This window comes from Staurois parvus, unplaced genomic scaffold, assembly GCF_062004578.1.
Source record: "Staurois parvus isolate SC_StPar_1 unplaced genomic scaffold, SC_StPar_1.0 ptg002112l, whole genome shotgun sequence".
In the NCBI taxonomy this organism is placed as follows: domain Eukaryota; kingdom Metazoa; phylum Chordata; class Amphibia; order Anura; family Ranidae; genus Staurois; species Staurois parvus.
The window spans coordinates 26,376-53,410 of record NW_028319908.1 but is presented as its reverse complement, the minus strand read 5'-3'; the positions used below and the strand labels follow the sequence as shown (position 1 = coordinate 53,410).

Sequence of the window (27,035 nt, the reverse complement as noted above, 5' to 3'; positions counted from 1 at the left end):
GCTCAGCAGCGGCTTCACCTGACATGCCGTAGTCCTCTGGGCAGCACAGTGTCGTGGGTTTGAATCCCAACCACGGCACCACCTGCCTGGAGTTTGCATGTTCTCCCTGTGCCTGTGTGTGCTTCCTCTGGGTATTCCGGTTTCCTCCCACCCGCTGACCCGCTGGTAGGTGAATTGGCTCCTGTCTACATTGGCCCTAGTATGTGTATGTATGGATGTGAGTTAGGGACCTTAGATTGTATGCTCCTCGGGGGCGGGGACTGATGTGAATGTACAATATATATGTAAAGTGCTGCGTACGTTGACGGCGCTATATAAGTACCTGAAATAAATAAACACTTCATATGAATGAACAGAGAACATGTCAGAGCTACCAATTCACATTATAGTAAAGGAAAAAAAACTTGATTGGCACGACATTAACTGCTTCCCGAGCGCCCTATAGCTGAACTACTACTGCTGGGCTGCGCAAAATCATGTATGTGTGTGTGTGTGTGTGTGTATATATATATATATTGTGATTTTGTATATACGGGTAGGGGGCATGGGCACGCCCTACCCGCGGTACCGTCACTACAGGTGTCGATCTCCAGGAGATTCACCGCCGGCACCCGGCAGTCGTCAAGTAACACTGACAGGGGAGAGGTCTGTTTGTGAACAATACAGATTTCTTCCCTGTCAGCTCCAGCACGCTGCTTTGTATGGCTCTGCATAGCAGTGTGCTTGCACAGCAAAACACACAGCACACAGGTAACCCTTTGATCGCCCCTCATTGTTAACCCCTTCCTGCCCAATGCCATTAGTACAGCGTCAGTGCTTTTTATTGCCCACACTCAAAGCACACCCAAAAAAGCCTATAAAAGGTACCAGGGGCATTTGATGGGGCTCCCTATTGACCCCGGGCCCTCGGGCAGTGCCCAAGTGCTCGAATGGTCAGTCCGCCCCTGCACTGAGGATGTCAGTGGTAGTGAGTCAGTTCCCACCCACAAAATATGTGAAAAATATTTTTAAAAATATTTATTTTTTAAATATATTCTTCAGATTTTTTTTTAACCTATAAAATAAGTCATTTTAATATATATTTTTAAATATATTTGTAAATGCATTCCAAAAACGTAAATTAACCTCTTCACGCTGGCGCCTCCTGGCCCTTTGAGGGTTTCAGAAGCTGGGAGGTGGGGTTTTACATTACATTACATTACATTACATTACATTGAGTTTATATAGCGCCAAAGGGTTTGCTCAGCGCTGTACAATAGAGGGGGGGACAATACATGAAACATTACAGCAACAACAAACAGCACACGAGGGGTTATAGGGCCCTACTCTTTCGAGCTTACAATCTAGGAGGGAGGGGGTAGAGGTACAGGAGGAAGTGGCTGTGGGGGATGGAGTGGTAGGAGGAATGAAGGAGAGCAGCAGTTAGGTGAGGGTGGGGTAGGCTTCCCTGAAGAGGTGGATTTTTCAGGGAGCGCCTGAAGGTGAGGAGGGAAGGTGACAGTCTGATGGATTGGGGTAGTGAGTTCCAGAGGATGGGGGAGGACCTGGAGAAGTCTTGCAGACGTGCGTGTGAGGAGGAGACCAGGGAGCAAGATAGAAGGAGGTCCTGTGAAGAGCGAAGGGTACGGGTAGGGTGGTACTTGGTGATAAGGTTGGTGAGGTAGTTAGGGGCAGTGTTGTGAATGGCTTTGTAGGTCAGAGTGAGTAGTTTGAATTTGATGCGTTGGGCGATAGGGAGCCAGTGGAGGGAGAGGCAGAGGGGGGTGGCAGAGGTGGAGCGGGTGGTGAGGTGGATGAGTCTAGCCGCTGAGTTGAGGATGGTCTGAAGCGGGGATAGCCTGCACTGGGGTAGGCCGGTGAGGAGGGAGTTGCAGTAGTCAAGGCGTGAGATAATCAGGGAGTGTACGAGTAGTTTAGTGGTGTCTGGGGTAAGGAAGGTGCGTATTTTGGCGATATTGCGGAGGTGGAGCCTGCATGTGTTTGTCAGTGATTTGACATGAGGTTGGAAGGAGAGGTTAGAGTCCAGAATGACTCCAAGGACTTTGGCTTGCGGGGCGGGATTGATGGTGGTGATGTTAGTAGTGATGGATAGGATGGGGGGGGGGCGCGGGCAGGAGGGAAAACGAGAAGCTCGGTTTTGGAGAGGTTGAGTTTGAGGAAATGGAGCGACATCCAGTCAGAGATGTCGTTTAGGAGGTGAGTGATGCGGGCGGAGAAAGTGGAGGTGAGGTGAGGGGTGGAGAGGTAAATTTGAGTGTCATCAGCATAGAGATGGTAGTTGAAGCCGTGGGAGTGTATGAGTTTGCCAAGGGAGGAGGTGTAGATGGAGAAGAGAAGGGGTCCAAGGACAGAGCCCTGGGGGACCCCAACAGAGAGGGGGAGTGAGGGGGAGGTGGCACCATTGTAGGTGACACTGAAGGAGCGTCGGGATAGGTACGAGGAGAACCAGGAGAGAGCGGTGTCTCTGATGCCAAGGGAGAGTAGTTTATTGAGGAGGGGGTGGTCAACTGTGTCGAAGGCCGCGGAGAGGTCCAGGAGGAGGAGGACAGAGTAGTCACCTTTGGCTTTGGCGGTTAGTAGGTCGTTGGTGATTTTGAGGAGGGCGGTTTCAGTGGAGTGTAGGGGACGGAAGCCGGACTGTAGTGGATCAAGGAGGTTGTTGTCAGTTAGGTGGGCGCTTAGGCGGTTGTAGACTAAGCGCTCCAGGAGTTTGGAAGTGAGTGGCAGCAGGGAGATGGGTCTGAGGTTGTTTGGGTCAGAGGGGTCCAGGGAGGGCTTTTTGAGTATGGGGGTGATGTGCGCATGCTTTAGGGGGGAGGGGAATACGCCGGTAGAGAGGGAGAGATTGAAGATGTGGGTGAGGGAGCAGATGAGGGAAGAGGGGGGTGACTGGAGGAGTCGAGAGGGGATAGGGTCCAGGGGGCAGGTAGTGAGACGGGCTTCTGAGAAGACCCTGGTGACTTCCTCAGTGGTAGTAGGGCTGAAGGAGTGCAGAGCTGGTGGGGTTACGGTAAGCGGGGTCTTGGGTGTGGAGGGGGGCAGTGCGGTTGCGAGGTCAGATGAGGGAAGAGATGAGGGGGAGATAGGGGGGGGGAGGCTAGGTGGGGAGGTAGATTGCGAGTTGACTATGTCCTGACGGATTTAGGGTTCGGGAAAGGTCCTGATCGAAAGAGGAGATCGGGACCTTTCCGTGAGTACCGGACATGTGTGTTGGGAGCGGGCAGGGCGTGCGCTCTCAGAACATATGTTCTTTTTTAATAGAACGCAAATGTGCAGCCGCTCGGCGTCTAGGGACGCATTTGCGTTCGGCCGGCGTGAAGAGGTTTAATGTATTTTTAAAGACATACAGTATATTTGAAAATGTTTGCAATATCAAATCTGACCAGAAGGTGTCAGGATTGTCACGTTAAATAATGTTACATTGTCTCCATAAATGTAACATTTGCTGAAAGTATTACATTCATTTATAGAGAGCGGACAGTTACATATTGCACATCATCAGTCCCTGCCATCAACAGCTTACACTCTAAGGTCCCGGTGCCAAACCGGCGGCCTGAGGGCCACATGTGGCCCTTTGGTATATGATGTGTGGCCCTCAGACCTCAGCAGCCTTCAGTGGGAACATTGATTAGGGTGATAGCAGGGGCATTGGTAGGCAGGTGCGGGGGGGTGTACACCGCACTGGGTGACACCTACCACACGGGGTTACACCGGACCCACTCCATGTAAAAGTAAGTTGTAAAGCAAGCTGACGATCCCCACAGGATGGATCAGATCTGCGGATTGGGGAGCATAATGGATCGGACTCCGATCCATTATGATCAATCCGCAGATCCGATCCATCCTGCGGGGATCGTCGGCATGCAACCTATACGAGGTGACACCGGACCCGCTGCACGAAAAGGTAAGTTGTAAAGCAAGCCGATGATCCCCGCAGGATGGATCGGATCTGCGGATTGATCATAATGGATCGGAGTCCGATCCATTATCCTCCACAATCCGCAGATCCAATCCATTCTACAGGGATCATCGGAGGGGGTGTCACCAAGTGTTATCGCACCGGGTGACACCAACCCTAGGGATGCCCCTGGGTGATTTCATTGATCTCTACCAGCCTCATGCCACATCTTCCCAGATTTCTCATCTGCAGCATCTCCCCGGCCAGCAATGGGGTTGATTGACTAAAGGCAATCACACGCAAGGAAAAAAAAATGCATTTTTGCTTGCCCATGATTGGTTGATGGAAGTCAGCGGAGCTTCTCCTCATTTACTAAGCACTGGAGCGAGGCACTTTGCAGATGCACAGTCTATTTGCCTTTAGTCAATCAACCCCAGTGCAGGGGGGGCGGACTAACAACTCATGGGGCCCCTGGGCAATAGGGGATCATGGGGCCCCTGTGTCCTTGCCCAAATTAAAAAAAGCCTATGAAAAAGGTACCAGGGGCATCTCATGGGTCCCCCTACTGACCCCGGGCCCTCGTTTCCAAATGGTCAGTCCGCCCCTGCCCCAGTGTATCCTGTCCTCACTCTCTGACCCTCATGTCCTCTATCAGGTCTGCAGTCTCTGACCGTCCTCTCCACCATTACATATACTGATCATTATGTGTGGCCCTTTGGTGATATCAGGGGCCACATTGGAGGAACATTAGCTCATAATTTGACAGCCATTGCAATAAAGTCTCCACCTCACATACTATGGCCACACCAATAACTTCAGCAGGCCCTTGGAGTGTGACCCATGCAAGCACAGGGAGGACATGCAAACTCCAAGTAGATAGTGTCATGGTTGGGGTTCAAGCTGAGGATCCCACAAATGCTAACCGCTAAGCCACTGTGCTGCCCTGAGGGAGGTTTAGTTTGCTCTGCATGTTGTGTACCAAACAACTGACCTTTTCTTGTTTTCTTTTTCTTTCTTTTTTTTAATCCTTTGATATAGCGTTGTTGATCTCCTGCAACCTCTTTGCAGCCACTTCCTGTCCACATGCACTCCTGCATGGCATTTCCCGGGGTGGGGGTACCATGGTGGGGACCATGCCTGCAAAATGTGTGTTGGTACTTTTCCAGTGTGCCGGGGGGGGGGGGTTGGGCTGGTACTTTTCCAGAGTGCTGGTATACAGGTCCTGGCTGTTGTAAGCCGGTGTTTTAGTAGGGCAACCCATGCATTTTTGATACAGTAAAAAAATGCCACTGGACCGCATGTGGTGTGAACTGGCACTAGACCGCATGTGGTGTGAACTGGCACTGGACCGCATGTGGTGTGAACTGGCACTAGACCGCATGTGGTGTGAACTGGCACTTAATGGGAAATCAAACAGCAGATTGCTGACACAGGGAGTATCTGATTGCATTTGGAGATCAGACTGCAGCAGAATTTATAGGATTTTATGGGGGAGATGTACTAAAACTGGAGCACTCAGAATCCGGTGCAGTTGTGCATGGCGGCCAATCAGCTTCTAACGTCAGCTCGTTCAAGGAAGCTTTGGTAATAAATGCTGGAAGCCGATTGGTCTCTATGCTGAGCTGCACCAGATTTTGCACCACGCAGCTTTAGTAAATCGCCCCCCTATGTGTTGAACTCGATGGACAGATGGACTTTTTCCCCACCTGACCAACTATGTGTCCAACAATAGAATTCTCAGACTAACCTACAACAATGGCGCCCGAGAATGGCCAGGAGCCCTAGAGGAGCCCACAGGCACAACATCCATCGGAAGTGACTTTGGGTAAAAGATGGCAAAAAAAAAACAAAGGCGATTTTTTTTTTTTTTTTGTAAGGCTTTCTGCAGGAACTTTTTAATCTTTCAGACCTCCTGGAATGACCCCTAATTGTGACATCCGATCCTCCGCTGGGCTCCTATTCACACACAGCCGTCCACCTGCCATTCATCTGCAGGATCGCAGCCCAATTTAATGGCCCCCCATGTGGTCGCTTCCTGCTCCATCCACTGCTTTCATCACTTCACAGCCATGGGTAGGAAACCACAATTATACATCCCAAGGAATAACATTCTCTATCAGAGATCTGCTTGAGGATACAGACACATACAGTATATATATATATATATATATATATATATATATATAGTGTTACAAAAGTACATAGAAAGGTGTACAAACTGCGAAAATATGAATGTTGCCTGAAATACTAGATTTTATCAGCAGGTGGCGCTGCAGATTTCTAAAAAAAAAAATTTGTGGGCAGCACAGCGGCTAAGTGGTTAGCACATCCTCCTGGCAGTACTGGGGTCATTGGTTTGAATCCCAACCACGGCACCACCTGCCTGGCGTTTGCATTATCTCCCCGTGCCTGCATGGGTTTGCTCCAGGCACTCCCGTTTCCTCCCAAACTCCAAAGACATGCTGGGAGGTTAATTGGCTCCTGTCTAAATTGGCCCTACCCACATGGAAGACAAATATATTTTAAAAATATTCTTCCCAAATATATTGACATATATTTGAAAAATACTACAATTTTGGCCATATATACATATATATATATATACTGTATGTTGAAATGCGTTTTTTATATATTACAAAATATATGAAGAATATTTTTAAAAATACATTTTCAAATATACTGTATGTCTTTAAAAAACCTTTAATCTACATTTTTGGAATGCATTTACAGATATATATATATATATATATATATATATATAAATATATGTTAAAATTACCTTTTTATGTTAAAAAAAATCTGAAGAATATAATTAAAAATATTTTTCATATGTCTTGTAATATATAAAAAATGCATTTCAACATACAGTATATATATATATATATAATATACTGTATGTTGAAATGCGTTTTTTATATATTACAAAATATATGACAAATATTTTTAAAAATACATTTAATCTACATTTTTGGAATGCATTTTCAAGTATATGTAAAAATATATGTTAAAATTACTTATTTATATGTTAAAAAAAATCTGAAGAATATATTTAAAAAATATATATTTAAAAAAAATATTTTACATATATCATGTAATCTATAAAAAATGCATTTCAACATACAGTATATATATATATATATATATATATATAGACATATATTTGAAATACTACAATTTTGGCATATATGTATATATATATACAAGGATCAGGGCCCTCCTATCCCTCGTGTATTGAACTGTATTGTTGCTGTATTGTCTCCCATTATATTGTCAAGTGCTGAGCAAACTGTTGGCGCCATAAATCCTGTATAATAATAATATATAAATCCTGTATAATAATAATATATAAATCCTGTATAATAATAATAAATATATATATATATGTACTGTATGTTGAAATGTGTTTTTTATACATTACAAAATATATGAAAAATATTTTTAAAAATACATTTTCAAATATACTGTATATCTTTAAAAATACATTTATTCTACATTTTTGGAATGCATTTACAAATATATGTTAAAATTGCTTTTTTATATGTTAAAAAAAAATTTGAAGAATATATTTAAAAAAATATATTTTAAAAAAACAGTGTATGTGTATATATATATATATATATATATATATATATATATATATATATATATATATATATTTTTTAAAATATATTGAATACGGCCAAAATTGTAGTATTTCAAGTATATGTCAATATATTTGGGAAGAGTATTTTTAAAATATATTTAAAATTTATTTTTCTTCCATGTGGGTAGTATGTGTATGTATGAATGTGAGTCAGGGACCTTAGATTGTACGCCCCTTGAGGGTTAGGGACCTTAGATTGTACACCCCTTGAGGGTTAGGGACCTTAGAGTGTACACCCCTTGAGGGTTAGGGACCTTAGATTGTACGCCCCTTGAGGGTTAGGGACCTTAGATTGTACGCCCCTTGAGGGTTAGGGACTGATGTGAAGGTACAATATATATGTAAAGCGCGGAGTACATTGACAGCGCTATATAAATATCTGAAATAAATAAAGATATAAAAATATGGAGAATAAAAGCCTTCCATAAAAGAAGTACAGACCTGCCCTATGAGCGCACAGGCCATGTATTTTTGGCTCCGACTCTGTAGAGTTTATATAGAACAGAATCATTGGATGAGAAGCTGCTGTCCTGCCTGGGAGCTCAAAGACTAACTATTCCTGCTGATCCTGGATGACAGAATATCTTCCCCTGGTTTATGGAGAAGTCTCATTTATAGCCGACACACAGACCATTCACAGAGCGATTCTGGAAATATTCGCCTTTTATTTGGGAAGTCGATGCTCATTATATACATATATAAAACTGTACATTTGTAAAATACAAAATAAAGGAATCTTTATAAGTTATATGTAGAAAATCAAATCTAAACGTTTTGAGCACAAAACCTCTATTGCAGGGGTGGGCAACTGTGGCCGTCCAGCTGTTGGTGAACTACAAGTCCCATCATGCCTCTGCCTTTGGGAGTCATGCTTATAACTGTCAGTTTTGCAATGCCTCATGGGACTTGTAGTTCTACAACAGCTGGAGGGCCACAGTTGCCCACCCCTGCTCTATTGCATTTAACAATATAAAAATACAAGTGGCATAGAATACCAATACAGTCCGTGTACAGTATAGCGTACAGTTTATAGAAAGCTGTGGATCCACAGCAAAAGTTTCACATCGAAGAGGAAGCCCCCTTAATGTAGCGCCCCCTACAGACACGCCGAGACAGACAGACAACCATATACAACCCAACTAGACATAGAAGAACAATTCCATGACAAACCTTCTTGGCATTCCTAGCAGACATCGGATCCCTGAGGCTCTCCAACTATTTTGGAATGATGAAAGCCACTTCCTGGTTGGAGAACCCGGTTTCAGAACAACAGTTGGTGAACCCTGGCTTTAAACTACAGGTGGAGAACTCAGGATCCCTGGATCAGCTGGAGAACCCGGGATCTAAGCTAGAGTTAGAGAACCTAGGATCCCTGAACCAATTAGAGAACCTGGGATCAGGGCTGCAGTTGGAGAACCTAGGATCCCTGAACCAATTAGAGAACCCGGGATCTAAGCTGCAGTTGAAGAACCTAGGATCTCTGAACAATTAGAGAACCCAGGATCCAAACTACAGTTGGAGAACCTAGGATCCATGAACCAATTGGAGAACTCATGATCCAAACTACAGTTGGAGTACCTAGGATCCCTAAATCAGTTGGAAAACCCAGGATCCAAATTACAGTTGGAGAACTCAGGATCCCTGAACCAGTTGGAAAACCCAGGATCCAAACTACAGTTGGAAAATGTAGGATCCCTGAACCATTTAGGGAACTCAGTTTCCAAACTTTAGTTGGAGAATTTAGGATCCAAACTACAGCTGGAGAACCTAGGATCTCTGAACAAATTAGAGAACCCATGATTCAAACTAAAGTTGGAGAACTCAGGATCCCTGAACTAGTTGGAGAACCTAGAATCCAAACTACAGTTAGAGAACCGAGGATCCCTAAACCAGATGGAGAACCCAGGATCCAAACTACAGCTGGAGAACCTAGGATCTCTGAACCAATTACAGAACCCAGGATCCAAACTAAAGTTGTAGAACTCAGGATCCCTGAACCAGGTAGAGAACCTAGGATCCAAACTACAGTTGGAGAACCTAGGATTTCTGAACCAATTAGAGAACCTAGAATCCAAACTAAAGTTGGAGAACTTAGGATCCCTGAACCAGTTGAAAAACTCAGGATCCAAACTACAGTTGGAGAACCTAGGATCACTGAACCAGTTGGAAAACTCAGGATCCAAACTACAGTTGGAGAACTGAGGATCCCTGAACCAGCTGGAGAACCCAGGATCCAAACTACACCTGGAGAACCTAGGATCCCTGAACCAATTAGAGAATTTAGGATCCAAACTACAGTTGGAGAACCTAGGATACCTGAACCAGTTGGAGAACCCAGGATCCAAACTACAGTTGGAGAACCTAAGATCCCTGAACCAGTTGGAGAACCCAGAATCCAAACTACAGTTGTAGAACCTCGGATCCCTGAGCCAGCTGGAGAACCCAGGATCCAAACTACAGTTGGAGAACCTAGGATCCTTGAACCAGTTGGAGAACCCAGGAGCCAAACTACAGTTGGAGAACCTAGGATCCCTGAACAAGTTGGAGAACAAGGGATCCAAACTAAAGTTGGAGAACCCAGGATTGCCACAACAGTTGGAGAATCCAGGAAACCCACAACAGCAGAAGAAGTTAGGATCCCCGAATCCTATCTATACTTTGACTCTTGCAGACAGAAGGGGGCACATCACCGAGACACCTCTCCAATTCCTTAATAACATTTATATTTTTTACAATATTGCAAAGTCTTTGCGGATTAATAAATGGACCCCTTAGGAGACCGTGATCTCATCCTCTGGGTCCACATCAGAGTCCGACTCCGACAAGTCTGAGTTTTTGCTGTGGCTGCTGGAATGATACGGTGAGGAGGGGAGTTGTGTTTCAACCTCTAGGTGGAGCTCCGTGCGCTGATAAGGCAGGCCATCATCCTCTCCCTCTAAGATCTTCTTTCCCACATCGCTGAGGTCAGGGTTGGGGTTAAACTTGGTGGGCAAGGTCTGCTCTCTGCACCCACCGGAGGACAGAAGTTCCCTCTCTTTGGAGTTCCTCCATTTCATCCTCCTGTTCTGAAACCAGATTTTCACCTAAAAAAAAAAAAGAGGAAATAGGCAATGTCAGAAAACTGTGTGCTCTACAGGTGGATGAACCAAAGGTAGGTCTTGGGGGGGGGGGTGTTAAAGGTAATTCCTGGTCAAATTTAATGTAGATTAGGGCTGGGAAAATTGGGTTTCAATAATGACCCTGGAGCAGGCATATTTTCATAGGGTTGTCAGATAGAATTCGAGTTGGCCATGGATGTTGGGTGAGCATGCAGGTACAATACGTATGAAGAATGCTCGGAATTTAGCCTTAGTCATAATTTGGGCTTTCTAATCCCCATCCCTCTGCCCCCCCCCCCCCGAAGGCCACATTTTAATTGTAAGTGGCCCTTGTCCATCTACCTTCCATATTTAATAGACGTAGAGTCAACCAGCCAACAGCACCCTGGATTTTTAGAGCCCCGAAGATCTTGGTAAAACCCTTACTCCTCCTTGAGGCTCTTCACCCCATTCACAATGGAATCATTCATTCAGGAGGCTCACCTGGGAGTCCTTGAGACCCAGTTTGCCAGCCAGCTTCTTCCTGTCCGGCTTGCTGATGTATTTCTGTTTCTGAAACATTTTCTCCAAAGCTTTGCGCTGCACGTCAGAGAAGACGGCTCTGCGGAGCATCCCTCTGCGGGGCTTTCCACGAGCTGCCAGGGGCCACGAGAACGTTCCTGGCATAGGGACCACTGCTGAAGAAGCTGGAGAAAGGGAAACAAAAAAAAAAACGAAAGTATGTTAATGGCGGGCTCTAGTCAGGAGAAAAAAATCATGAAGATTATTTCAGTTGGGTATTTCTTTTGGTTGTCACGAGCTCCTAAAGCCCATTCAGGGTGCAGCTCATATTAACCAATCAGCAGGACTTGGGAGGAACGTTGGTCTGCGGGCAGGGGCGGACTGACAACTCATGGGGCCCCCGGGCAATAGGGGATCATGGGGCCCCTGTGTCCTTGTCCAAACTCAAAAAAGCCTATGAAAAAGGTACCAGGGGCATCTCATGGGGCCCCCTACTGACCCTGGGCCCTCGGGCAGTGCCCGAGTTTCCAAATGGTCAGTCCACCCCTGTCTGCGGCTGGTCCACGTGTCAACTGGCAAACCCAAGTATACCAGCAGCCCTTTGGGTCATACGGGATCCTAACGTAATGGTAGGTGTTCACTTTTCTGCCGAGAACCATGTGGAACTGAGTGACATTACAGCCTACTGAAGTCCATCAAATGCCAAACCCTTGTGGTTTTGAAGAGCGTAGCGAAGGGCTTGAACCCCCATCAGGTTGTTATTGAGGTCAGTGGGGTTGATTTACTAAAAACCGGTGCAAAATCTGGTGCAGCTTGGCATAGAAACCAATCGGCTTCCAGGTTTTTTTTTTCGCCAACGCTTACTTAAACAAGCGGAAGTCAGAAGCTGATTGGCTGCCATGCGGAGATTTTTAGTAAATCAACCCCAGTGTGGCCTCTGGGTAGATTCCTCCTCTATTTGTTCCGGGCACCGCTGCCACTGGGGCTGAAAATGATGGTAAACCCCAAATTCCGAGCTGCCACCAGAACAGAGCGGAAAGCTTCCAATCTTCCCCTTAAGGCCTCCTGCACACGGGACGATTTTCCAGCGACAGTTTTTGGCTTTTTGGCGTCAACTCCCCAGCATGTTATCCTAGGTGTCCATGCACACACAGGCTTTAATCAGCGTTTTTTTTTTTTTATATTGGCAGGGGCATTTCTGGCTGGATAAAAACCTCAGAACTAGTGGATTTCAAGAGGAGTTTTTTTTTAAACGTGAAAACGTGGAATAATGCAGCACACCAGCCTTTTTGAGCATTTTTTGGGCAGGATTTTTTTTTAATCAATACCCGTCTGGCCCATGTATATAAACGGCCGACGGGAGCAGTGCAGGGGCGGGTTGCTGTTCATAAACGGCGCCCTGTGTGCGCTCCCTGTGTCCTCCGATCGCTGCACGGGACCTCTGTGTGAGGTCCCAATCATGTGATCACTGATTGACCAATCAGTGATCACCTGAATAGTAATAAGCAATATGGGCGGCACAGTGGCTAAATGGTTGGCACTTCCGCCTGGCAGAACTCGGGTCGTTGGTTCGAATCCCAACCACCTGCCTGGAGTTTGCATGTTCTCCCTGTGCCTGCGTGGGTCTCCTCCCACACTCCAAAAGACATGCTGGGAGGTGAATTGGCTCCTGTCTAAATTGTCCCTAGTATGTGTATGTATGAATGTGAGTTAGGGACCTTAGATTGTACGCCCCTTGAGGGTTAGGGACTGATGTGAATGTACAATATATGTAAAGCGCTGCGTAAATTGACGGCGCTATAGAAGTACCTGAAATAAATAAATCATTGCTTACTACGTGTGAAAACTGAATGATCACAGAGGTCACATGGTACAGGGCCATTCACAACAACCTTGTACCATGTGACAAGCTGTGACCAATCACAGCTCACACATTATATCCCAATGGCTGCAAGAATGCAGCCAGAGAGAAGGAGAAATGATTCCTCTTACAGCCTTTATGGGTGTAAAAGCAACCAGTGTAAAAAAACAAAAACAAAATCTTCATCACCCCCCACAAGTAGTACAGTGTCACTATGGTGACACTGTACTGCTAGGGTGACAGTATGTTTAAAAAAAAAACAAAACATAAATAATAATATAAAACATTTTTTTAAGAAAGATTATAATTTTTGGCTATAAACTAATTTGGGTTATTTTTTTTTTACTAAAAAGATAGCTGAATAAATTTTGGCCGAGATTGATGAAGAAAGATTTATTTATTTCCGAAATTTTATAAGAAAAACATTTTTTTTTCAAAATTTTTGGACTTTTTCATTTATATAGCAATAAAAATAAAAATCCCAGCGGTGAATAAATACCACCAAAATAAAGTTTTATCTGTCTCATAAAAATGTTAAAAATTCATATGGGTACAGTGTTGCATGACCGTGCAATTGTCATTCAAAGTGTGACAGCGCTGAAAGCTGAAACTTGACCTGGGGCGGCACAGTGGCTAAATGGTTAGCACTTCTGCCTGGCAGTACTCGGGTCTGGTTTGAATCCCAACCATGGCACCACCTGCCTCGAGTTTGCATGTTCTTCCTGTGCCTGTGTGGGTTTCCTCCGGGTACTCCGGTTTCCTCCCACACTACAAAGACATGCTGGTAGGTGAATTGTCTCCTGTCTATATTGGTCCCTAGTATGTGTATGTATGATGGGAGTTAGGGACCTTAGATTGTACACCCCTTGAGGGTTAGGGACCTTAGATTGTACACCCCTTGAGGGTTAGGGACCTTAGATTGTACGCCCCTTGAGGGTTAGGGACCTTAGATTGTACACCCCTTGAGGGTTAGGGACTGATGTGAAGGTACAATATATATGTAAAGCGCGGCGTACATTGATGGCGATATATAGGTACGTGAAATAAATATCCTGAACGTTTACAGAGATAACACACCAGGATGAGGGTCCTTATTAAAAAAAAAAAAAAGACAGTTGAGTTCAACATGTTTCAGAAATGACCGTCACCTGGATAAAATACAGATCCTTCTCTTTGTGTCCATTTCAGGTCACTGATACATTGTAACTTTCTACCAATGGAACGTTGTATCCGTCCGCCCGTGCTGCTGCGCTACATGGCGACTTTAGAGCCGCGATGTTACATTGTTACAATGCTTCTTGTCGTAAAGTATCGCCAGAACTCTGGTTGCCGTACTCGTCGCAGGCAGCGACCGATCATTGGAATAGAATCCAATTGTGGATTGCACGGAGTACATTGACGGCGCTATGTAAGTACCCGAAATAAATAAATAATTGACCTGGACAGGAAGGGGGGGGGGGGACTGTCTGGACTTGAAGTGGTTAAATGTGGAATAACGCGGCTAAACACAAACGCAGAAAAACCCGCGTTCTTAACACAACTTTATACATTTTTAAACCGCCCGGAGCGCATGAGGCCTACAGCCGATGCGACTTTGGAAACTTGGTGGATTTTTGCAACCAGCCTCCGCCTAGAACTGAACTGAGCTCATCTCTGCAGCGCAGGCTCTCCTGGAATGCAGAGGAGATAATAGCCGAGCTAATTAGAACCCTGCCTGGCCCTGGATGGTGGAGGAGGAGGAGGAGGAGGGGGGGTGGTAAGATTAGGTGGGGGGGGGGTCTCCTCTATAGAGAACACAGCTTCTAATGAAGCGTGCTCGGTAATTGTCTTGTAATGAAGTAGCAGAGAAAAGGCCGGGGACAGGCAGCTAAAGCCTAAATATCCAGAGGGGACAATGGAGCGACACTTTCCAACTAAACAGCCGAGTATACGGAGAGGTCATCAGCGGAATACAGATGAGGGGGGGGGGGGGTGGTAATTCACTGCGGCCACAATTGGATTCTATTCCAACGATCGGTCGCTGCCTGCGACGAGTACGGCAACCAGAGTTCTGGCGCTACTTTACAACAAGAAGCATTGTAACAATGTAACATCGCGGCTCTAAAGTCACCATGTAGCGCAGCAGCACGGACGGACGGATACAACGTTCCATTGGTAGAAAGTTACAATGTATCAGTGACCTGAAATGGACACAAAGAGAAGGATCTGTATTTTATCCAGGTGACGGTCATTTCTGAAACATGTTGAACTCAACTGTCTTTTTTTTTTTTTTTAATAAGGACCCTCATCCTGGCGTGTTATCTCTGTAAACATTCAGGATATTATTTATTTATTTCAGGTACTTATATAGCCGTCAATGTACGCCGCGCTTTACATATATATTGTACATTCACATCAGTCCCCGCCCCTGAGGAGCGTACAATCTAAGGTCCCTAACTCACATTCATACATACACATACTAGGGACAATGTAAACAGGAGCCAATTCACCTACCAGCATGTTTTTGGAGTGTGGGAAGAAACCGGAGTACCCGGAGGAAACCCACGCAGTCACAGGGAGAACATGCAAACTCCAGGCAGGTGGTGCCGTGGTTGGGATTCAAACCAACGACCCGAGTACTGCCAGGCGGAAGTGCTAACCATTTAGCCCCTGTGCTGCCCATATTATCACCTTATGCAGGCCATAGCGTCAGGGTCAGAATTCGACCCGTGTATGGCCGGCTTTAATCTCTGGAATATTGGACATTGGAAAATCGTCCGTTTGCCATGGCCCACAAATTCGAAAAAAAAAAATGAGCCGTGACCAGGAAAGAAAAGAAAATTATTGGCCACGAAAATTCTTTTCCGAGTCGGATTATAAAAAGCACAAAATTTACGATTTTCTAAAGAAAATTCGTTCAGAATTTGACCCGTGTATGGCCGGCATAAGTATTATAAATGTCCGATGTTCCAGAGATTAAAACCGGCCATACACGGGTGGAATTCCAAATGATTTTTCGAACGAAAATACACAGGTCGAATTCTGAAAGAATCTTCTTTCGAAAATATTTTCTAAAAATTTTTGTTCAAATTTGTGGGCCGATTTTCAAGCGACCATCGAATTTGAGTGATTGGGCATGTTGTAAATTTTCAGAAAAAATAAATTCTAAGCATTAACGGGAGAATCCTCCGAGAAACGCAATAAAAGAAAAAAATATTTTCTGTAGCAACATGAGAAGAAGTTGAAGGCTCGGTTGGTCGAATTTCTAAAATAAATGGTGGCGCCATTCGTTCCAAAACGCACAAAATTTACGACTTTCTAAAGAAAAATTTGTTCGGATTTTGACCCGTGTATGGCACGGAAACTGGAAAAATCTGGTGCAGCTCTGCATAGCAACCAATCAGCTTCCAGGTTTTATTGGCAAAGCTTCATCAGAAGCTGATTGGCTCCCATGCAGAGCTGCACCAGATTTTGCACTCACCAGTTTTAGTAAATCGTCTCCAATGTCTCGGAGTCTTCGGATTCAGACTTTGAAATTGCGTGACTTCACTCGCTCGATTTCAAAGCGGGACGTCAGTCCGACTTCAGGTGTGATTTGGAAGACATCTGTGCGACTCGATGCGCAGATGTCTATGGAAGTCACACCTGAACTTGCGAAAAGCAGCGCGGGAAGTACTTTTAAAAAAACGGTTAGACTCCGAAGGAGTCGGAATTGCACCGGAGTGACCGCTTCCATGGCGGACAATAGAGTGCGACTTGTCCTGCCATTTGATATTGTAACTCCCTCCTCATTGGCTGACCTCACCGCAGGCTATCCCCTCTTCAGTCAACCATGAATGCTGCTGCCAGACTCATCCACCTTACTAACCGTTCTGTATCTGCCACCCCTCTCTGCCAATCTCGCCACTCAGTATCCTCCACCTCTCTCTGCCAATCCCTCCACTGGCCTCCACTCAGTGTCCTCCATCCCTCTCTGCCAATCCTTCCACTGGCCTCCACTCAGTGTCCTCCATCCCTCTCTGCCAATCCCTCCACTGGCCTCCACTCAGTGTCCTCCATCCCTCTCTGCCAATCCCTCCACTGGTCTCCATTCAGTGTCCTCCATCCCTCTCTGCCAATCCCTCCACTGGCCTCCACTCAGTGTCCTCCACCCCTCTCTGCCAATCCCTCCATTGACCTCCACTCAGTGTCCTCCACCCCTCTCTGCCAATCCCTCCACTGACCTCCACTCAGTGTCCTCCACCCCTCTCTGCCAATCCCTCCACTGGCCTCCACTCAGTGTCCTCCACCCCTCTCTGCCAATCCCTCCACTGGCCTCCACTCAGTGTCCTCCACCCCTCTCTGCCAATCCCTCCACTGGCCTCCACTCAGTGTCCTCCATCCCTCTCTGCCAATCCCTCCACTGGCCTCCAATTGCCCAACGGATAAAATTCAAAACACTAACAATAACATATAAAGCCATTTATAACTCCGCCCCAAATTACATCACCAATCCTGTCTCCAAATATCACCCAAACCGTACTCTCCGCTCCTCGCATGACCTCCTGCTCTCTAGCTCCCTTGTCTCCTCCTCCCATGCTCATTTCCAGGACTTCTCCAGAGCTTCCCCCATCCTCTGGAGCTCTCTACCCCAATTTATCAGACTATCGCCTACTTTGCTCACTTTTAGGCGATCTCTGAAAACCTCTCTCTTCAGGGAAGACTATCCTGCCCTCAGCTAATAATGGAATCTTCTATTCCTCCTACCAGTCCATCCCCCACAGTTATTACCTTTTGTACCACTAGCCCCTCCCTCCTAGATTGTAAGCTCCCAGGATCAGGGCCCTCCTGTCCCTCTTGTATTGAACTGTATTGTTGCTGTATTGTCTCCCTTATATTGTAAAGTGCTGAGCAAACTGTTGGCGCCATAAATCCTGTATAATAATAATAATAATGTATAAATCCTGTATAATAATAATAATATATAAATCCTGTATAATAATAATAATATAAATCCTGTATAATAATAATCAAATCGCATGACAAGTCACCCCGGTGTGAGCGGGGGACAGAGACTTGGATGGCGAGATCACAGGAGGCTTCATTCACAAAGCCAGCACACCAGGATCCTTAATTATGAAAAAAACAAATCGTTCTGCTCAGCAGAGAGCCAATGAGATTTGAAAATTAAAGTCACATGGCTGAGTTTACACCCGCCGACATCCGATCCGCCAAAAAGGGACTGATGGGGATCCAATTCCCCTTTCCGTCCGTTGGATCGGGTCAGATGAACATGGACAGACGGTCCGTTTTCATCCGACCGCCCATTGAGGAGAGCGAGATTCTCTGTGTCCGCTCTGCAGCAGCGGACCCGATCGGAACCTCCATTCTCCCCTATGAAGCGGCGGGTACAAACGGACACGTGTCTGGCTGAAAAAATCCATCTAGGTGAAATATTTATTTACAAAAATGTAAATTTTGGCTCAAAAACTGCACAAAAACGCTTGTTTGCCGCGTTTACCAGCGTTGGAACATTTTTACTGCTAATAAAACTCCTAGAGAAACCCTCTAGTTACATAGATCGTTGCTGATGAATGAATACAGAAGTTTGCTGGGAGCACAGAGGGGTCCAGGGTCGGGACAGGCTACTCGGCGATTAGGTGGCCATTCCGGAAAGGTGTCACTACATGAAACATTAGACATTTGGCCGGCCGCGTAAAAGTCGCAATTTAAAAAAAATATATTTTAAACGTGATTTCAGCTTTTTCTGCGTCTTTAGTACAAGTGTTACCCTTCATGGTGGAGGAAGAACCCTCTGCATCCAAGTATTCGCTAGACTGTGGCCATCGAAAGTGGAAAATGTTCCGGCATCAATTGCAGTAAACAATTCCCCATCTAGGGTGTCAGTGAGAGGAATTGTGCCCCACCATTGGTGTCATTGAGCCTGATTTTTGGTGTCATTAGGAAGAATTGTACCCCACCATTGTTGTCATTGGTAGGAATTGTGCCCTATCATTGGTGTCATTGGGCCCCATTGTTGGTGTCATTAGGAGGAACAGTGCCCCATCGTTGTTGTCGATGGTAGGAATTGTGCCCTATCATTGGTGTCATTGGGCCCCATTGTTGGTGTCATTAGGAAGAACTGTGCCCCATCATTGTCATTTGTAGGAATTGTGCCCTATCATTGGTGTCATTGGGCCCCATTGTTGGTGTCATTAGGAGGAACAGTGCCCCATCGTTGTTGTCGATGGTAGGAATTGTGCCCTATCATTGGTGTCATTGGGCCCCATTGTTGGTGTCATTAGGAAGAACTGTGCCCCATCATTGTCATTTGTAGGAATTGTGCCCTATCATTGGTGTCATTGGGCCCCATTGTTGGTGTCATTAGGAGGAACTGTATCCCATCATTGTTGTCATTGGTAGGAATTGTGCCCTATCATTGATGTCATTGGGCCCCATTGTTGGCATCATTGGAACTGTGCCCTATAACTGGTGTCATTGGAAGGAATTGTGCCTCATCTTTGGTGTCATACTGCCTCATCTCTGGTGTCACTGGAAGGAATTGTGCTATCATTGTTGTCATTGGTCCCCATTGTTGGTGTCATTGAGAGGAATTTTTCCCCATCATTGGTGTCATTAGTCCCCATTGTTGGTATCATTGGGAGGAACCGTGCCCCATCGTTGGTGTTAATGGGTAGGAATTTTTCCCCGTCATTAGTGTCATTGGGCTCCATTGTTGGTGTCATTGGGAGGAACTGTACCCCATTGTGGGTGTCATTGGGAGGAATTGTGCCTTATCATTGATGTCATTGGGCTCCATTGTCGATGTCATTGGGAGGACCTGTACCCCATTGTTGGTGTCATTGGGTAGAATTTTTTCCCCATCATTGGTGTCATTGGGCGGAACTGTACCCCATTGTGGGTTTCATTGGGCGGAATTGTGCCCTATCATTGGTGTCTTTGGGCCCCATTGTTGGTGTCATTGGAACTGTGCCCTATAACTGGTGTCATTGGCAGGAATTGTGCCCCATTGTTGGTGTCATTGGCAGGAATTGTGCCTCATCTCTGGTGTCATTGGAAGGAATTGTGCCTTATCATTGTTGCCATTGGTCCCCATTGTTTGTGTCATTGGTAGGAACTATGCCTCATTGTTGGTGTCATTGGGCAGGATTTTTTCCCCAATATTAGTGTCATTGGGCTCCATTGTCAGTGTCATTGGGAGGAACTGTACCCCATTGTTGGTGTCATTGGCAGGAATTGTGCCCCTTTGTTGGTGTCAGTGAATGAAATCGTGTCCCAAGGGCTGGATAAAGGCAAGCAAGGGGCCACCGTTTGGAGACCACTAATCTATCATCCTCTGATTGGATGGATGACATTTGCTGCGGCGATTTCTGTGCTGCCCGGTCGCGGACCCCTCTGACACGGAGAATCGCCGGGGGGGGGGGGGGCTGACCTCGGACTCTGAATGAGCCGGCTTGGCTTGGCTGGTGGGTGTCGATCACGGCTCTGTGTGTGGCAGGATGGAGGCGAACGAGCCGATTGGTCACGCTGCTCCCGGGGCATTGTCACAGCTCGCTGGCTCTGTGGGAAAAGCCGGCCCGTGAAGGGGGCCACAGGGGCTCCCTGCCAGAGGGGAACGCCTCAGATTTTCAGCCTGACAAGTCAGACTAATTTGTGGAGCGGGGGAGGGCTGTACAATGTCAGCAGTCACTGCCGGCCATCAATGGGGCCTCAAATTAGCGAGACCGATTCTGCTGTGTGTGGGGGCCCCCGAGAGATGGAGGAGGGGGGGCCACGAGGCACGAGGCACCGAGATCTCCGAGGAGGCACCTACCTGGGAAATAAGAGGATCTGATGAACGGCTGGAAGGAGCCCTCAAAGTACGGCAGAGTGAAGGTGGTCTTCGGGGGGGCTGCAGGGAGCAACGTCTGCGAGGAATCTGCAAAAGACAAACCAAACGGGAATGAGCGGGACGCACACAGAATCGCATTGATCGCATTCAGGTCGGGTCTCTTTGGACCAGGGGCGGACTGACCATTCGGCACTCGGGCACTGCCCGAGGACCCGGGCTCAGTAGGGGGCCCCAGGAAATGCCCCTGGTACCTTTCATAGGTGTTTTTGGTGTGGTTTGAGTGTGGGTGAGAACACAGGGGCCCCATGATCCCCTATTGCCCGGGGCCCCTTGAGTTATCATTCCGCCCCTGCTGTGGACCCAGTTATAGAATAAATGAAGCCGCGGGTGTGTTCACGTGGGTGTCGGGAGCGCGTTTGAGGGACATCCCATAATATATTAGATATTACATTTAATGACCTTTTATATATCCCATATATAAAAGGTCATTAAATGTAATAGAAAATATATGAAAAATTTAAATAAATGTAATATCAAATATATAACAAATATATAAAATGTAATTAAACTGAATGTCAAATATAAAAGGTAATTAAATGTAATATCAAATATATATAAAAGGTAATTAAATGTAATATCTAATAAATATAAAATGTAATTAAATGTAATATCAAATATATATAAAAGGTTAATAAATGTAATATCAAATATACAACAAATATATAAAATGTAATTAAACTGAATGTCAAATATAAAAGGTAATTAAATGTAATATCAAATATATATAAAAGGTAATTAAATGTAATATCAAATATATATAAAAGGTAATTAAATGCAATATCTAATAAATATAAAATGTAATTAAATGTAATATCAAATATATATAAAAGGTTAATAAATGTAATATCAAATATATAACAAATATATACAGTTGTGACCAAAATTATTCAACCCCCAATGCTGTAAAGGGGTTTAGGGACTATAGTGTACATTTGGAATTGTATTCAGAATCAAATCCTACAAGGACGTTGTAACTACCCAAATGCAACTAAAATGACATCAATTGTTTATGTAATACAGTAGTAAATGGTTCTTATGTGGTTTCTTCATTGCCACAATTATTCAACCCCTTAAAGACTACCACTCTGAAGAACAGAGGTTCATACAGGTGCTTTCCATCAGGTATTGAAAACACCTGTGGATGTCACCGAGCAGCAATCAAGCATAATAAGCACCAATTAGGCAGCTTTAAAATGACTGTGATACTCAGCTCCTTCTAGACATTTACTGGTGTGGTTACAAACATGGTGAAGGCAAGAGAATGGTCCAGGAAGACAAGAGAAGAGGTGATTTCTCTTCACAGGAAGGGCAATGGCTATAAGAAGATTGCAAAGATGTTAAACATACCAAGAGACACCTTAGGAAGCATCATTCGCAAATTCAAGGCAAAGGGCACTGTTGAAACGCTACCTGGTCGTGGCAGAAAGAAGATGCTGACTTCGACTGCTGTGCGCTACCTGAAGCGTAGAGTGGAGAGAAGTCCCCGTGTGACTGCTGAGGAACTGAGAAAAGATTTGTCAGATGTGGGTACAGAAGTTTCAGCCCAGACAATAAGACGCACACTGCGTAATGAAGGCCTCCGTGCCAGAACTCCCAGGCGTACCCCCTTGCTGTCTCCAAAGAATAAGAAGAGTCGACTGCAGTATGCCAAAAGCCATGTGGACAAACCACAAAAGTTGTGGGATAGTGTTCTGTGGACTGATGAAACAAAATTAGAACTGTTTGGGCCCATGGATCAACGCTATGTTTGGAGGAGGAAGAACAAGGCCTATGATGAAAAGAACACCTTGCCTACTGTGAAGCATGGTGGAGGGTCAATCATGCTTTGGGGCTGTTTTGCTTCTGCAGGTACAGGGAAGCTTCAGCGTGTGCAAGGTACCATGAATTCTCTTCAGTACCAGGAGATATTGGATGGAAACGTGATGCAGTCCGTCACACACCTGAGGCTTGGGAGACGTTGGACCTTTCAACAGGACAATGATCCCAAGCATACCTCCAAGTCCACTAGAGCATGGTTGCAGAGGAAAGGCTGGAACATTTTGGAGTGGCCATCGCAGTCACCAGACTTAAATCCGATTGAGAACCTCTGGTGGGACTTAAAGAAAGCAGTTGCAGTGCGCAAGCCTAAGAATGTGACTGAACTGGAGGCCTTTGCCCATGAAGAATGGGCGAAGATACCCGTAGATCGCTGCAAGACACTTGTGTCAAGCTATGCTTCACGTTTAAAAGCTGTTATAACTGTAAAAGGATGCTGTACTAAGTACTAAGATTGAATGTCACTTGGGGGTTGAATAAAACTGATAATGCTGTGAGCACAGAAAAGACATTTGTGGTTATTTCATTATAACTGTTATGTTATATTTGTCTGACCTACAAGTGCCTCTTTAATGTAAATGTAAGCAAGATGACTGAATGATCAAAAGCAATGTCAAACTGGCCAAAACACTCAATTTCAGTGGGGGTTGAATAATTTTGGTCACAACTGTAAAATGTAATTAAACTGAATGTCAAATATAAAAGGTAATTAAGTATCAAATATATATAAAAGGTAATTAAATGTAATATCAAATATATATAAAATGTAAATAAATGTAATATCTAATATATAACAAATATATAAAATGTAATTAAACTGAATGTCAAATATAAAATGTAAATAAATGTAATATCAAATATATATAAAATGTAATTAAACTGAATATCAAATATAAAATGTAATTAAATTAAATGCATCATTGTAGCGGCTTCACGGGACCAGAGCACATGCCAGGAGCCCGGGGTCCGGCTTTGCCATTCAGAACCACAAACCGAACCGCCAACGGAGAGTTACTAAAACCGGAGCACTCAGAATCTGGTGCCGCTGTGCCTGGGAGCCAATCAGCTGCTAGCTTCAGTTTGTTCAGTTAGTCTTCGGCTATAAAACCTGGAAGCTGATTGGTTGCCATGCAGAGCTGCACCAGATTCTGCACCGTCCAGTTGTAGTAAGTACCCCCTAAAGGGCACTGTGTAGGACTGCATTACCCCCCCCCCCCATACACCCCAGGATGAGGATCCTTAGCTGCACAGTGACAGTTTTCAGCCAAGGGCCAATCAGAATTAAAAAATAGCAGTCACATGACCGAAATGAAAGATCCTTATCCTTGTGGCTTTGTGAATTCAGCGGCGCGTACGCGTTTCCGCAGCTCGCACATGTAACCAGGCGATTTAAAATATCAAATATATATAAAATGTAATTAAACTGAAAATCATCTATATATCTATAAAATGTAATTAGAAACATAGAAAAGTGAAGGCAGAAAAAGCCCAAGTGGTCCATCGAGTCTGACCATTTTTTTTTTTTTTTTGTGTGTTTATTTTTTTGGGGGGGGGTTTGTTTTTTGTGTGTTTTTTTAAACAAAATATTATGTATTATCAACTATTATATCATAGTTATGACTCTGCCCCCAATTCAATCACCAATCTTGTCTCCAGACCCAAACTGTCCTCCCACGACCTCCTACTCTCTAGCTCCCTTGTCTCCTCCTCCCATGCTCGTCTCCAGGACTTCTCCAGAGCTTCCCCCATCCTCTGGAATTCTCTACCCCAATTTATCAGACTATCGCCTACTCTGCCCACTTTTAGACGATCTCTGAAAACCGATCTCTTCAGGGAAGCCTATCCTGCCTTCAGCTAATAATGGAATCTTCTACTCTTCCAACCAGTCCATCCCCCACAGTTACTACCTTTTGTACCACTAGCCCCTCCCTCTTAGATTGTAAGCTCCCAGGATCAGGGCCCTCCTAACCCTCTTGTATTGATCTGTATTGTTGCTGTATTGTCTCCCGTTATATTGTAAAGTGCTGAGCAAACTGTTGGCGCCATAAATCCTGTATAATAATAATATATTCCTGATCTGGGGGGCGGCTAGGAAAAGCTAACATTTGGCATCGATTCCTGTTCCCGATTCGCCACTTTTGCCGTCACATGACCAGACCAGGCGTTTGGAACAGTCGCGTCATTAAAAAATCAGGTGAATGGACCCCCACCTTGACCAAAAGGACCCCCCATTAATGGACCTTGACTAAAAGGACCCCCCCATTAATGGGCCTTGACTAAAAGGACCCCCCATTAATGGACCTTGTATAAAGGGACCCCCCATTAATGGGCCTTGACTGAAAGGACCCCCATTAATAGACCTTGACTAAAAGGACCCCCCCATTAACGGGCCTTGATTAAAAGGACCCCCCTCCATTAATGGACCTTGACTAAAAGGACGCCTCCATTACTGGACCTTGACTAAAAGGACCCCCCCATTAATGGACCTTGACTAAAAGGACCCCAATCAATTAATGGACCTTGGCTAAAAGGACCCCCCCATTAATGGACCATGACTAAAAGGACCTCCTCCATTTATGGACCTTGACTGAAAGGAACCCCCCATTAATGGACTTTGACTAAAACGAACCCCCCAAAACGAAAGAAAAAGTCGCTCACCTGTCCTTGACTAAAAGGACCGTTAATGGACCTTGACTAAAAGGACCCCCCCAATAATGGACCTTGACTAAAAGGACCCCCCCAAAACAAAAGAAAAATTTGCTCATCTGTCCTTGACTAAAAGGACCCCCCATTACTGGACCTTGACTAAAAGAACCCCCCCATTAATGGACCTTGACTTAAAGGAGCCCCCCCACTAATGGACCTTGACTAAAAGGACCCCCTAAAACAAAAAAAAAAGTCGCTCACCTGTCCTTGACTAAAAGAACCCCCCTATTAAAGGACCCCCCATTACTGGACCTTGACTAAAAGGACCCCCCATTAATGGACCTTGACTAAAAGGACCCCCTAAAACAAAAAAAAAAGTCGCTCACCTGTCCTTGACTAAAAGAACCCCCCTATTAAAGGACCCCCCATTACTGGACCTTGACTAAAAGGACCCCCCATTAATGGACCTTGACTAAAAGGACCCCCCATTAATGGACCTTGACTAAAAGAACCCCCCCATTAATGGACCTTGACATTAATGGACCTTGACTTAAAGGACCCCCCATTAATGGACCTTGACTTAAAGGACCCCCCCATTAATGGACCTTGACTTAAAGGACCCCCCCATTAATGGACCTTGACTTAAAGGACCCCCCCATTAATGGACCTTGACTTAAAGGACCCCCCCATTAATGGACCTTGACTTAGAGGACCCCCCCATTAATGGTCCTTGACTAAAAGGAACCCCCCATTACTGGACCTTGACTTAAAGGACCCCCCCACTAATGGACCTTGACTTAAAGGACCCCCCCACTAATGGACCTTGACTAAAAGGACCCCCTTCCCCTCCAGAACGAAAGAAAAAGTCGCTCACCTGTCCTGGGCGTGGAGTTGGACAGGATTGCATTGACGCCGAACTTCAGGAAGGTGGAGGCGCCGGAGTTGCGCCTGGAGCCCAGGAGCTCGGAGGTGTCCGCCAGGCTGTTGGGGGTCTCGGAGGTGGGAGGGGAGATGCTGGGAGGGGGGACCACCCGGGGTAAGTATCCGGCGGCGGAGGCTGCGGGTCGGCCGATCCTGAGGAGGTCCTCCACCAGGAAGCTGGAGTGGGTGGTCAGGGCGCTGTGCAGACTCTGGGGCAGGGTGAGGGTCGGCGTGGGGCGCAGGAGGCTGGGGTAGACGGCCGGAGGAGCGAGGAGACTGGGGAACATCATCTTCTACTCCTTTTTCTGGCTGCCGGGACTCTGGTGTGGGATCTCTGCGCTGCTCCCCCCGGAAGGAGCCTTTTTATAGTGCCCGGGGGGGCTTCAGGTCCTTTCACATGTGACAGGTCCAACAATAGACCTTCAGCAGAATCCCCCCCACTTCACTTTCATTCATGGGGACCTCGGCCCTCCCTGATTGGTGCACAGGGGCAATTTATGATTGGATTAGGCCTCATAAGTAAGCAATCCACTGAGGGTCCGCAACAATGGACCTGTAGCCATAGACCCCCCCCACCCCCCCTCCGCCTCTATAGCAGCCCAGCGGGGGGTTTGTTCTGCACCGACACTCCGGCTAATTAAATGCCCATTTAAGAAACTTTCCAATGACATCGCAGCCCCACAGAAGAGAAGGCGATGATTTAAAGACGCCACTAAATTTATTTGTTACCCCCCCCCGCCGAGGGGAGAAAATAAATTAATATTCATACTAGAGGAGACTGG

At 45.7% G+C, this 27,035-nt stretch overlaps 1 protein-coding gene across 2 annotated transcripts; it reads right to left on the bottom strand.

Annotated features, from left to right (window-relative positions):
* Window positions 1-8,186: 8,186 nt before the first annotated feature.
* On the bottom strand, window positions 8,187-26,573 carry DBX1 (developing brain homeobox 1). 2 transcript variants are annotated; one of them, XR_016308970.1, is made up of 5 exons: window positions 26,207-26,573; window positions 20,794-20,898; window positions 11,123-11,325; window positions 9,013-10,624; window positions 8,187-8,958 (listed from the first exon to the last, which is right to left on the bottom strand). XR_016308970.1 is itself a non-coding variant. In XM_089664949.1 (4 exons), the coding sequence occupies exons 1-4, from the start codon at window positions 26,541-26,543 to the stop codon at window positions 10,313-10,315; spliced, it is 957 nt and encodes a 318-aa protein (XP_089521075.1). In that variant the 5' UTR covers window positions 26,544-26,573; the 3' UTR covers window positions 8,187-10,312. The 2 variants fall into 2 exon arrangements, 1 of the variants encoding a protein (XP_089521075.1); XM_089664949.1 differs by having other exon boundaries at window positions 8,187-10,624.
* Window positions 26,574-27,035: the final 462 nt, after the last annotated feature.